General features: G+C 30.7%; 1 protein-coding gene across 1 annotated transcript in view; it reads left to right on the top strand.

Moving 5' to 3' along the window:
- GABRA1 (gamma-aminobutyric acid type A receptor subunit alpha1) overlaps positions 1-14065 on the top strand; it is a 61568-nt gene that overhangs the window by 10261 nt on the left and 37242 nt on the right. Inside the window, exon 3 of the mRNA XM_074230006.1 lies at positions 10523-10590. Coding sequence (XP_074086107.1) covers positions 10523-10590 — 68 coding nt within the window. The remainder of the gene's footprint in view (positions 1-10522; positions 10591-14065) is intronic.

The following is a 14065-nucleotide window of genomic DNA, read 5'->3' as shown; positions in this document are numbered from 1 at the left end:
AGATTAGATAATCAAAATTAGAAAGTCTCTGAGATGATCTACTTCTAGTTCTTATTTGATGCATAAATCTCATTTAAAAGTGCTAAGTGAATATTCATTTCCCACCTAAAAATGTCTAGTGACAGGAAATTCAAGAGAATTTACTTTTATAAATGTATGTTATCATTGCTTTAGTTTTCTTTGAAAGTATTCAACACTTGCTTATTCATTTTGAATTTCTGTTCAATTAAAATTATTTAAAAAACCCATAAAGTAGTGTTGTCACTTTTTTTTATCATTCCCCCAAACAGCATGATTAAGTAAGCACAGAAATTTGTGAACAGTGGCAGACATGCTTAGGGATCTCTTTGTTTAATATGAGAAACTAACTTGAAACTCTAACTTGGAGACACCATATTAGGAACTATTTTTCAATTTTGATCTCTTCAATAGAATACTGTTTAAATTTATTCTTATCAAAAATATATTATCTTAAAGAAAAGATTTTGAAAACAACTCATAAAAATGATTCATGAGACAGCTAATCCTGCAAACTGCTTTAAAGATATCAAAAACTTTATTTTTCCTGGTTAAATAAAAAAGCATACACCAATTTAACACTTAAAACAATTCTAGCTCATTGTTTCAGGTATATGGCACAGAGCTGTTGGATGGAGACTTCAGAGATTATCGAGTCTGCTCTCTTTGCTCATTATAAGAATAAATCTTTTAATATCCTTCTAAGGGTAACATTGAACTTCATTAAAATACCATTAGTTATGAAAAACCTTCTACCTCAATATGAATCCTTTCCACATTTGATAGCTATAAGGAATTCTCTAGCCCATTAAGAAAATCTCTTGTCCTTATCATTTTAAAATTTTAAACTGAATTTTAAGCCATCTGTCTGATCAATTCCAAAGACCTTCCAAGATTTAGGCAGAACCATTGATATGATGCCAGAAAAGTTAAAAATTAGAGTTTGTGCAATAAAAGCTGCCATAAATATCAGACACTATCACCCATATGACCTTTTCACATGGTATCAATTTCCCATTCTCATACTGTAGTCATTTTTCACTTCCAGGGTGAGTAAACCAGATAACCTCCCTTTGGAAGTTATTTCCATACAGTGGATAAACTAGCAAGGCAAGTTGTGATCATTATGTGTCATCTTTGAAAAAATTAAGGAATGATCAAGATTTTGTTTTTAACCTTCTTTCATAGAATTTGAATATTACCAAGTAATAGTCATTTATTGGTATCTCAATGATCTCTATTTCCACACCCTTTTCTAATCCCTCCATTCTACATACAGAAGATTCCATTTTCTATTAAATGGAACTATGGGATCATACAATCTTTAGTGAAGACATTCAAAGTGTGTGTCCAATAAAAAATATAAAGAAATAATAGGTTAATTTGTATGAATCTAAATCAAGATACACATATGTACAACTCAGATTATATTGTCATTTTCTAATTATCTCCTTACTTTTCCCATAGACCTTATTTCCTAGTACTTCTGTATTTCAAGTCTAATTTTCTCAGAGCAGGAAATAATATGAAATTATTGTTTATATTTTGACTTCAATCTATTCACACCTAAGTACTGACTCTTTTTTTACTTTTAATTGTGAAATGACTGGCTCTGTTTAAATGTAGGGGAAAAGAGATTTTAGGTAGGACACATTCTGAATTTCTTTAATATTTTAAAAATATTTTAGAATTTGCTTTCTATGGTCAAAATGAATAGTTTTTAATACTGTTGAAAAGTAATAGCTTGAATAAGTACCTTAGTAATTTTAGATTACTTATAATGAGGTATGTCACAAATGACCATAGTGTAAGTTCACAATTGTTCCATTTCCTTACCTCCTTTCTAAAAACAAGTTCATCTGTGATCCCACCAACCTGGACTCTTAGATACTGAGGATAGAGATGGTTTTTCCCTCTATCCTCTACTCATCTTTGCATTACACTTCCTCCCTTATTCTGGTGCTTCTTATTCTGTTTATTCCCCACAGGAAAGTCAGAGGCCCATATTATATTTTGCTATTTACATGTATATATATTTAGCTTATTTACACATGTATATGTTTATATATATATATATATTATATTTATACATGCATATACGATACATAAAAATATTTATACTACTTTATATATGATTAAACTATTGTATATTATACACACTTTATAGCAGTATATGTACAGTGATAGAATGACACAACCCCCCCTTCTTTAATCTTATTTCTTTTTTTCCAATTGCATGTGAACACAATCCCAACATTCCTTCCTCCTCCCCAATTTTCAGTTCCAAATTCTATCCCTCCCTCCCCTACATCCCCCAATTGAGAGGCTAAGCAATTTAGCATAGGCTATTCATGTGTAGTCAACCAAACCATATTTCCATGTGAGTCATTCTGTGTCAGAAAACATACACAAAAAAGAAAAAAATAAGAGAGTAAACTAAAAGTGTCATTGTTCTGTGGGTTGTCCCTTTCATTATTTCCCTTCAAATGGACAAGACTTTTAATCATAATCCCTACAGAATTATTATTGGATCTTTGTATTGCCAGGAACAGCTAAGTTATTCATAGTAGAACATCATATAATATTACTGTTATTGTATAAAATGTTCTCCTAGTTATACTCATTTTACTTGTTTTCAGTAAATGTAAATTTTTCAATAATTTTCTGAGAGCATCCTGTTCATCATTTCTTAAAGTACAATAGTGTTCCATCACAAATATATGTAATAGATGGTTCAATCATTCCCCAATTGAAGGACATTTCCTCAATTTCCAATTTAGCTTCATCACATAAAGAACAGCTATAAATGTTTATGGACACATAGGTCATTTGTGTCTTATGTTTTTTTTCTCTTTGTGATACAGATCTAATAGTGATATTGCTTCATGAAAGCATGCTTTTGCCTTTTGGGCATTGTTCAAAAGTTTCTTCAGAATGGTCGAATCAGTATACAACTTCACCAATAGTGCATTAGTGTTTTAATTTTTTCACATCTCCTCCAACATTTGCCATTTCCCTTTTCTGTCATTATTAGCCAATCTGACAGGTGTGAGGTAGTAGCCCAGAGATAGTTTAATTTGTATTTCTCTCAATAATAATGTTATAAAACATTTTTTCATCCATAGATAACTGAGTATTTTGTCTGAAAACTACCTGTTCTTATCCTTTGACCTTTTATTAGTTGAGGAAATTTTCATATTTTTATAAATTTGAATCAGTTTTCTATATGTTTGAGGAATTAAATCTTTATCAGAAAAACTCACTGCGGTTTTTTCTCACACAAATGATTACCAACTATGTATTTCTCTCCATCCTATTTTTCCCATTTATTCTATTCATTCTCCTTTTACCTTGTCTATTCTCAAAAGTATTTTGCTTCTGGTTTTTACTGCCCCCCCCCACCAAACTTTGCTCCTGTTTATCAGCTTCCTGTCTTATCTTATTCCCTTCCCTTCTGACTTTACTGTCTGGTAAAATAGATTCCACACCAAGCCTTTGAGTCAATCCTGATGAAATTAAGGTTCCTGGACTCCCTTCTTTGTTTCACCCATCCCCCCCACACACTGTAAAATCTCTTTCAGGATTCCTTAATATCAGAGAATTTATCCCATTCAGCCTCTCCCTTTCCACTTCTCCCAGTGCATTCTTCTTTATTTATTTATGTATTTATTCTTTTGGTAATCATGCCATCTTTCAACTCACACCTCTGTTTACTTTCTGTATATAATGCATCTGTCCTAATTATGAAAAAGTTTTTAGGAGTTACAAATGTAGTTTTCCATGCAAGAATATAGACTGTTTAACTTTATTTACTCCCTTAAGATTTTTTTTCTTTCCTTCTTTTTTATGTTTCTTTTGCATTTTGTTTTGGAAAGTCAAATTTTCTATTCAGTTCTTTTCATCTCCTGATGAAACTTAAAATTTCTTAAGACTTAAAATTTCTCTATTTCATTGAATATCCATTTTTCTCCAAAATGATTATTCTCATTTTTTCTCAGTATGTTATTCTTGGTTTTAATCTTAAATTATTGCCTTCCATGATATCATATTCCAAGCCCTTCATGTAGAAGCTCCTAAATATTATCTGTGCCTAAAACTGGCTTCATGATATTTGAACTGTCTCTTGACTATTTGCAATATTTTCTCCTTGCTCTATGAAATCTGGAATTTGGTTATAATATTTTTGGGAGATTTTTGGAGCTTTTTTTAAGGAAATGATTGATAGATTCCTTTAATATTCTTTTTACACTCTGGTTCTTGAATATCAGGGCAATCTTCCTTATTGTTAATTTCTTGAAAGATGACATCTTGACTTTTTTTTATTATGACTTTCAGGTGGTCAAATAATTCTTAATTTTTCTGTCCTGTATCTATTTTCTGGGTCAGTTTTTTTGTACAATGTGATATCTCAATTTGTTTTCTATTTTTCATTCTTTAAATTTTATTTGATTATTTCTTGATATTTCATAAAAGTCAATAGATTTCATATGCTCAATTTTATCTTATAAGGAAGAAATTTCTTTAGGGAGTTTTTTTGAACTTCAATGAGTTTTCCATTTACCCAACTCTACTTTTTAAGGAATTATTCTCTTCGATGAATTTTTGTAAATCTTTTGCCATTTGACCAATTCTGCTTTTTTCAAAGCATTCTTTGCTGTTAGAATTTTGTGCCTCTTTTATCATTTGATCATATCCTGGTTTCTCACCTATTATTTTCTTCAGTATTTTTTCTATGTTATTTACCAAGTCATTGACTGTTTTGTTATGGTTTTCTTGCTTCATTCTCATTTCTCTTCCCAACTTTCTTCTACCTCTCCTACTTTTATAAAAATACTGTTTGACCTTTTCAATTGAGACCAATTAATATTTTAATTTGAGGCTTTGGATTCAGGAATTTTGACTTTGTTGACTTCTTCTCAGTGTGAGTTTTTATCTTTCTTTTTTCCTAGGTAACTTTCTATTGTCAGAATTTTTTCTGTTGTTTGCTCATTTTACAGACAATTTCATGACTTTATCTTTATTCTAAAGTAGGAATCTGCTTCCCAAGTGAAGGGGGTACTTCCCTAAGCTTTAGGTTTTTTGTGAAGCTTTTTCCAGAAGCTGATCTGGGAAATTGTAAGTTTTGTCTTTTTCAGAGTGGCATGATTAAGGGAGAGGTAAGTTTATACCTCTTGTGCTTTGCACTTATTTATAAGTGATCATAATCACTCTTTTCCACCTTGGAAATGTGACCATGGTCCCTGCTCCCCTATCATAACATTCTCTCCTATGCAAGTACTCCTCCTCGCACTAGGACTAAGTTCCAGGACAGCAAACTAGTGCCAACGAATGAACCCTGTAAGTCTCCTCCTTATGGTCTGATTCCCTTACCCTTTTGTAGAATAAGAGGTCAAGAAATTGCAACTGCTTTCACTGATTCAGTTACCCAAGACCTGCTCCTGGTTTGCTTGGGTCCCATCTGCACTGCTGCTCTTGGACTTGGATTGCAGTCCTTTCCCACCCTAGAACAACATATTTTTTTCTTCCAACATTCTAGGTTTTTTGGAGTTGGAAAATTATTTCTATTTTTGTTGGTTCTTCTAAAATAGAATTTGTTTAAAGGCATTATTTAAAAGAAAGGGTAGTTTTTGACCTTAGAGTCATCTTGACTCTAGTAATCCCCTCACCCCTTTTAAAGCAATGTCATTTTATTAGTATTATGTGTTTCCATGCAAATGTGAGAATTCACATTCTATCTATATAAGGAAATATTAGATCATATTAGCACATATTCTGCAATAAAACATGGCTTTCTTTTTTTAAAGCTTTAAAATTTTTTTTTAAATTTGCGTCCCAAATTTTTGTCCTCCCTTTAGGTTCTCCTTCACTTACTGAGAAAGCAAATAATGGATTACCCACTATGTATGTGTGCGTGTGTGTGTGTGTGTGTGTATGTGTGTACACACACACCCACATACACACAAACACAAAAAAAAATTAATATATTCCAAAAGACAAGCTCAAAGGGATGTATATGCAACAGCACATCAAAAGTCAACCTGATAGGGGCGGCTAGGTGGCATAGTGGATAAAGCACCAGCCTTGTAGTCAGGAGTACCTGGGTTCAAATCCGGTCTCACACACTTAATAATTACCTAGCTGTGTGGCCTTGGGCAAGCCACTTAACCCTGTTTGCCTTGCAAAAACCTAAAAAAAAAAAAGTCAACCTGAAACTGGAAAATTGAACAAAAATTTAAACTAATAATTAAATATTGATGATTATTCTTTGACTCTATCCTTTCAATTTATCTGTTCATTCAACATTTTAAAATCATACTATTGTTTATCCTATTCACAGCAACTTGTCCCTAAGAACCAACCTTGAGTCTGAATGCAAATTAAATAAGTTATATTTCTATTATAACCTTAAGCTACTATCTTATGTGTAAAGAAAATCAATTTAATTTCATATGAACAATTCTTCATGAATTCTTGCAGGGTCTTTTGATTGATACTTTTACATGTACCTATATTATTTGAAACAGTGACCATGATACTACTTTTGGGCATTAAAGCATTATAGAAGTTAAAAAATATTATATACTCAAACCTTTAAGAATGAACTCTTTATGAAATTAATTACGCCTTCTATGAAACTTGGGGCCACCACAAAATACAGATAGCAAATTCCTTTATGATTAATGCAATTAATGGCAATGGGCATATCAAATATACCTGCTTTGCTTAGGTCAAGTTGCGTGTTATGTGACAAAGATCAATAAGCCTGCTATGTTCAAAAAAGTTTGTAATTCAATCTTCTTTCTGAAATTAATGCTGCAAAAATAAAAGCTGACATGATCACCATTATTTCCAATCCATATGAATCACTTCATTCTAACTGGTATTTATCCTATTGAGAATATTAATGACTTTCACACTTTAAAACAAAGGAAAGTTGAATCACATAATTAGTCAAATGATAAACTGGAGGTTCCAGTCATTGTGAAATCTACATGAATATTGGATTATTTCCTTCTTTACTGTAACTATAATAATAGAAAACCCTTTTAAAATATAATAAAATATTAGCTACTTAATAGATGGTGCTTTAATATTTATTTATCTATATAATTAATAAAGAGAGCAATTAAGCACTTCTGATTCTTTTCAGTGAAAATTATTAATTGTATGATCACAAAAGAATAAATAATTGAGTAATATTTTAAAGTCTGTTCTGTACTATCAGAGAATGGTACTTTCAGAACAGCTATAAATGTATATCCAATATATTAAAGACATGATTGATTTTAGAATCAAAAAATTTTCTCTTCAATGTGGTTTTTAATACTGAATATATTTTGAAATCATTCTAGTATAGGATACATTTTTGATTAAGTCTATTTTCAGAAAACAATAATGTAAGTCCACTAACCCATCATTTTAATATGAGATTAGACAGTAAGTTCAGGTTGACATCTCATACTGATACGTTAGGACTACTTGATGGGATCACAATTCTGTTACCAAATTCAATCTGATTATCTGGAAGCAGAAAGAGGAAGTCTAGTATGATCAAATAACAATCTCATTATCTTTGGCTTCTCCATGTTTATGTTCTTCAGAGGCAACCCCACAACAGTCAGAAGTTAAGAGTGACTTTGACTCTTCTTGAATTCAATTACATTAGTTTTTAGGAGGTTAAAAATGTACCATAGAGGTCATCTATTTATTTATTTCTAATATCTGTTTCAATATAAAATTTGTAGTTTATTATTTTGATCTTAACATCAATTCTGTTTTAAAAACAAAAAAAATTAATATTTTTATTGTTTTTGTCACATTTAAATGACTCAATCTCTCCATAGTCCCTTCTCTGGTGAGAAAGTATATTAAATAAAATTATCTAATATAGTGACTATATCTGACAGAATATTTCTTGTTCTATAAATCTAGAATCTAATTTCTCATTTATATCTCAAATTAAGCTACTTGACAAGTTTTCAATTATACCATAATAGAATCTTTCAAATCTGTTCTCTTTTATCCACTCACATAGAAACTAGCTTAAATCAGGTCCTATTCGCCTTTGTTCCAATTTAAATTTTATAGCCTCCTATTTTTGTCTCCTTGATTTTTGTTTCTTCCCTCTACAATTTAAAATAAATGATAATTTACAGAGATTAAATACAATTTTAAAAGACTTGTCATGGAAAATGGCATCTATATCCATAAAAAGAACTATGGAGTGCAAATGCAGATCACAGTGTACTATTTTCATTTTCTAAAATTTGTTTCTTTTTTTCTCATTATTTTTTTCCTTTGTTCTGATTCTTCTTTCCAACATGAATAATATGGAAACTCATTTAACTAATTTTACATGTATAATCTATATCAAATTGTTCACTGTCTTGGGAAGGGAAGGAAAAATTTAAAATGCAAAATTTTGTAAAAATGAACAATGAAAACTATATTTAGGGCAACTAGATGGTGCAGTGAATAGAGCACCGGACCTGGAGTCAGAAAGACTTGAATTGAAATCCAGTCTCAGACATTGGTAAATAATTTCTTTATGTGTAATTGGGGAAAATACCATAAATACAAAAACACATCAAGGTACATTTATGACCATTTCTTGTCTTGCTCACAAGATTCTTTAATTGTTACTGAATTTAGGTTATTTACAATACTGTGACACTTAAGACTTCATAATCTGTCTTGATCCACTTTTGTAAATCTAGCTGCCTATAAACCAAACAGGAATGTTAAATATTCCCTGAATTCAATATTCTTTTGCCTTTGTGCTTGTGCACAATTACAAGCCTACACCAGATTTCTCCATCTCTGACTCTCAGAATTCTTTTTTTGTTCTCCAAAAATTAATTCAGGTGTTTTCTTCCCAATGAAGCTTTCTATAATCTTTCCCACTGTTGTTGCTTTCATCTTTTTTATGTTTTCTGGTACTCTTCTCATATTTATTCATTTCTTGTGTCAGTGATAGAATAGGAAAGTTCATTGAGGGAAAGGACTAACTTATTTTTGCCTGTTGATCCCCAGTTCCCAGCATATCGACTTGTAAATATTTCTTAAATATTTCTGGAATTCCATCAAAGTGAATTCACTGCAAGATTTCATTATAAAATATTCTCCAGAAATTTGTCAGATATGGTCTAGTTAAAAAAAAGATTAACTATAGCAGTTATATGTAATATATTATCGTGTTAGATATTAATAAATTATAGTCACATAAGTAATATATTTAAATTTTAATTGTACATTTTTCATAGGATTGCATTTTTATATTCTGTCATCTGTATAGTTATTATAGTAAATAAATTGACCTACCAAATTGTGATCACTGATAATCAAAGCATGAATACTGTCCAACCAATACAAACATACACAGACAGATCATTTTCAAGTACTTCAGCATAATTTGTTCTTTCATGAAAATAATGCTACCCTAGTTCCTCTACTTCTACTATATTTCTTAGGAAATGTCATTGTTTATGTTAAGAGTGTCACAACATTACTATAAAATTCATTTTATTGGTTGATATATATGTCATCAAAGGTCAATAAAATCAAGTTGAACTTGAAAGGTTTTCTATTAAATGAACAATATGAATGCCATAATATATCTATTATTTTTTACCAACTTTAAGTACATCAATAGCAGTTAAAACAGAATTTCTCAAGAAATAATTTGGATCATTCAATTGAGAACATCAAAACATATTCATAAATTGAAATATTAATTTCAATATTAATTATTATTATTATTTATAATTTAAAGAGAATAAAATTCTCAGACATATGGAATGTCCCTCTAGTGAATTAGTCAAAGAGCATGAGAATGTGGATCAATGTGTAAGAAGTCTAACATCAAACTATATAAATCTTCTATAGAAAGAATCAGCAAAGCATAATGGAATATGCTATAAACATTAATAAAATATCTCTTCCACTCTTCTTCTTTAAAGAGGTAAGATTCTACAGGTATAGAACCTTGAATATACTGTCAATTGATGACTTGGTTTATTTGGCTGAACTTTTTTTCTCTCTTTCTTCATTCTTTGTTAAAAGATATAGTCTTCTGGATAGTTCAGTGAGAAAGATATATTCAGAAATCAAAGTGATAAATAGATGGTAGCAATAAAATTGAAGAAAAATTCATACATATGATGATTTATTTTGAATAAAATCAAGTTTTTACATAATTGATAAGAACATGTTTGCCCATTAAAAAATAAATTATTACACAACAATGAAAATCAATAATGTCCTCACCATTTAGCACAATATTATATAGTCTCAAAGTCATATATTATAACTTTCTTCCTTGCTGAAAATATTAACTGTGAAATTTTCTGTGTAAGCAGTAAATTATAAAGACTATACTGCAGATCAATTTTAGAAACAGCTAATGAAAGGCAATACATTTCCCATTTGGTTGTGAGCTTATGGTGGGGAGATCTAATGAGAATTGTTGATAGACATTCACTATCTCAATTTCCTGCTTCATCAGAGCGTGTAACTGAAGTAAAGACTGATATCTTCGTAACCAGCTTCGGACCAGTCTCTGACCATGATATGGTGAGTGTTACTGCAATTCCATATTTATTCATGCATTTTCTTTCTTTAAAAATAATTAGAGACAGAGGGAAGAGAACTTAGAATAAGAGAACTAGTCTTCAGTAGCTTGATATAGCATCTTTTTAAAACCTTTTTAAAACCTCAGAATGCCAAACTGTATAGTTAATTATTGCTCTTAATAAGACTGCCTTCAAGAATATTTAAATTATTGATCTCTGTGATTTTAATAATGAATTACAGGATATACATGTTATACCATGGCATACAAAAATGCCAGGCACTTAGTCCTTGAGCATATTACAGTACTACTTTCAAGTGATAATATGTTTCTGGTTGATGGATTGCCAGCAAAAAATAAGTTAATAATTTTAGTTTTGGTAAAGAAGATGATGATGATTAATGGATGATGAATTTTGATGTACCTAGATCTTAGACTAGTCTCTAACAATAATCAAAAGTGAAGTTACTGAAACTTCTCTGGACAGAAAAAAAGAATGTAACTAGTGTACATTTGATATCATAAGAGTTAAAAAGCAGTTTAAATATTTGTACTGAAGAGAAAACAATGTTTCACCCATGATAGGGACTGTTCAGAGTAAATTCATGAATGAGAAGCAAATTGTAACATGTATGGACTTTGTCACAATTCCATTTATGGTAATTATATATACTCTTCATTCCAAGAGAAGTTGGAATTATTTGTTAATCAAAGTACCTATTGTAAGGCATATGCAAAGGAAACTTGAGAACTCATTTGTGAAATTCCAGATGGGAAATAAAGTTACTTTTCTATCCATGACCAAAAACAATGGTCTTCTCATGGGATAAGATGGTCTTCTTCAATCAGTCATGAGCCTTTGGAATCAAAGGGCATGGGGTATTGCAGAAAGGAAGAAACATGTATATTAGCAAACTAACAGCTAAATCAGACCTAGTGTTCAAGTGGCAGCAGATTACACTAACATCTGGAATTAGAGCATACACTCAAATTTCTTGGTTTGGCACCAAAATTCTGTGATCAAGGAATAGAATAAATCCATTTCCTATAAAGTACCTGGAAACACACAGTGAGATTAAATCTTAAGTAGGATCAATAATCTTGATCTATGATTTAGTTTCTAAAATGTCTATTGGTATAATTTTAACAAGCAGTACATACTTCTAGCATCAGCCTTAGCATTGAGATTAATTGAAATAGGGAAAAATCTTATTGTCTTTATAAAATTATCACCTTATTGATAGGTCAAATTCAACTTTTATAAAGTTACTTTTTAAAGATAGCAACAAAGCAACCAATATAATAATGAATGATTCCTAAAAGGTCACTTTTACAGTTGTATGCATTTCTCATATAACTCACACTGTAATTGTGATCAACCATCATACCATCTTATTGGACAGATACAATTATTTTTATACAAAATAGATATTTTATGAGGGAATTATCATATTAAAAATGATGCCTATATAATCATTGCAATCTTCTTAAAATACAACTTTCGTGATAATTTTCTTTCACTTAAGAAGTCACAATTGAACCCAAATGTATCAGAAACTCATTCCTAACTCCTTGTCTTGAAATTTAAGGATCTTCATCTATTTCAATCTTCTCTCCTCAGAATTAATTCTCACCATATACCCAAAACAAAATGTTTAGCCTAATATTGGCTGCCTCGTTGTCATGCAACAAAACCATGTTCAATGTTATGGTACATGTCATTGCCCATCCCCTCCCATCCATATAAATTCCTTTCTATATCTTCTCATCTTTTCAACTCTATTCTTCCTTCATGATTTAGCCCTAGACTGTCTAAATCCAGCCTTGAATTCTGAGCACCGAGAACATTATCTAATACTTGAACATTCATATTTTATTCTATTTTTTCCTGAGTAGATTCAAATCTTTGTCTCATCTCCTCAGCTACATTAGATGTCAGAAACCATACTCCTTTTCTCTCTTTCTCCTTTGAGCCTTACCCCACTTTGTATAACAGACTGAACAAAAAAGGATATTTGAAAAAAATGGATTTCTTTTGTAGCTTTAGGTAAAGACATAATTATGTTTTAACATAATTCAAAATTTCCAACCAGTTTTAATATTTAATGATATTTATGTGCTAGCCTGTTGAGGCAGGTAAATATTATAAATCTTAATCTCAAAAAAGGAATAGATCCCTGCAGGCCACATAATGACTTAGAAAACTGCAAATCGATGTTCTCTATGTCATATTGAATCTCTATGTATTTTGTTAAAGTAACACATTTTAATCTGCTTTAAGCAACACTCTGGAGTTTTGGAGGTAGCTTATAGAGATTGACATCCTTAGTTCAATGATTCTAGAGAGAAAAAGACCTCAGTTTAAATTCAGCCTCAGACACTTACTATTTCTGTGACCTTGGGAAAGTCACTTAATCTCTGACTTGCCTCAGTTCCATCTTTTATATAATGGTATCTTCAATAAAATGGATATAATAATGGTACATCTATTCCAGGGTTGTTGTGAGGATAAAATGAGATAACATTTGTAAAGTGTTCTGTAAACATTTCAGGACTAGATACATTCTAGCTGTTATTTATATTATTATTTTTAAACGATGCTACTTTTTCAATTGCTCAAATTAGATGGGATATGGACTTCCAGATTCAGTTTTAGAAATTAATATTCCCCACAGTCTGGTTTAGGAGCCATCCTTTGTATACAATTTCACAAAATGGTAACATGGTAGTAACATTTAATCATTTTACATATATTTTACATATATATATGTATGTGTACAGGTATATATGCATGTTTGCATCTATAGGCATGATATATATATATATATATATATATATATATATATATATAATATTTTATTTTGACCTTTAGGATCAAGGCATATAATACAATTTTGAGTTTTGCAGTTTTGCAGTTTTGCAGCCTTATAGCCTTCAGCCATAAACCATAATTGCTCCATTAGCCTCATGCACTTCTGTTAAATATCAGAAGTAGTGAATTGAGTGTGTAAAGTGAAGGGAAGTCTATGCTATTTTCTATATTTGGATCCAGAAAGTGACCAGAATTCCTATTTTGACTGATGAGCAATTAGTTATAAATCTGTTATTGATTTGCCATATATGATTAGTGGTGAATATATAGAGTATAGCACAGTCTGAGAATCTAAATCATTTGGTCATTACTGAAGTGACATCTTGGAGAATCTAGCCAGAACATTCATTCAGTGGTAAGCAGCAAACTTCAGAGTAATGTAAGTGCTCTTGAAATCCAATCATGATAGAATGTCACAACCCAAATGAAACTATTTTTAAGTAAGGAGGAAAAAATTTCCTATAACTTTCCACAAGAACGGGATTTTTAAAAATCTATCATAAAACATAAGCAGCCTTCTTTCATTTGGGACTAAAAAAATTAGGACAGCTCCTTGAAATTATTTTAAAATTCACTAAGTGGTAATCAGACAGCCAATTCCCAGA

Source organism: Macrotis lagotis, chromosome 1 (genome assembly GCF_037893015.1).
Source record: "Macrotis lagotis isolate mMagLag1 chromosome 1, bilby.v1.9.chrom.fasta, whole genome shotgun sequence".
NCBI classification, from domain to species: Eukaryota; Metazoa; Chordata; class Mammalia; order Peramelemorphia; family Peramelidae; genus Macrotis; species Macrotis lagotis.
This window is presented reverse-complemented; position numbering and strand designations above follow the sequence as displayed.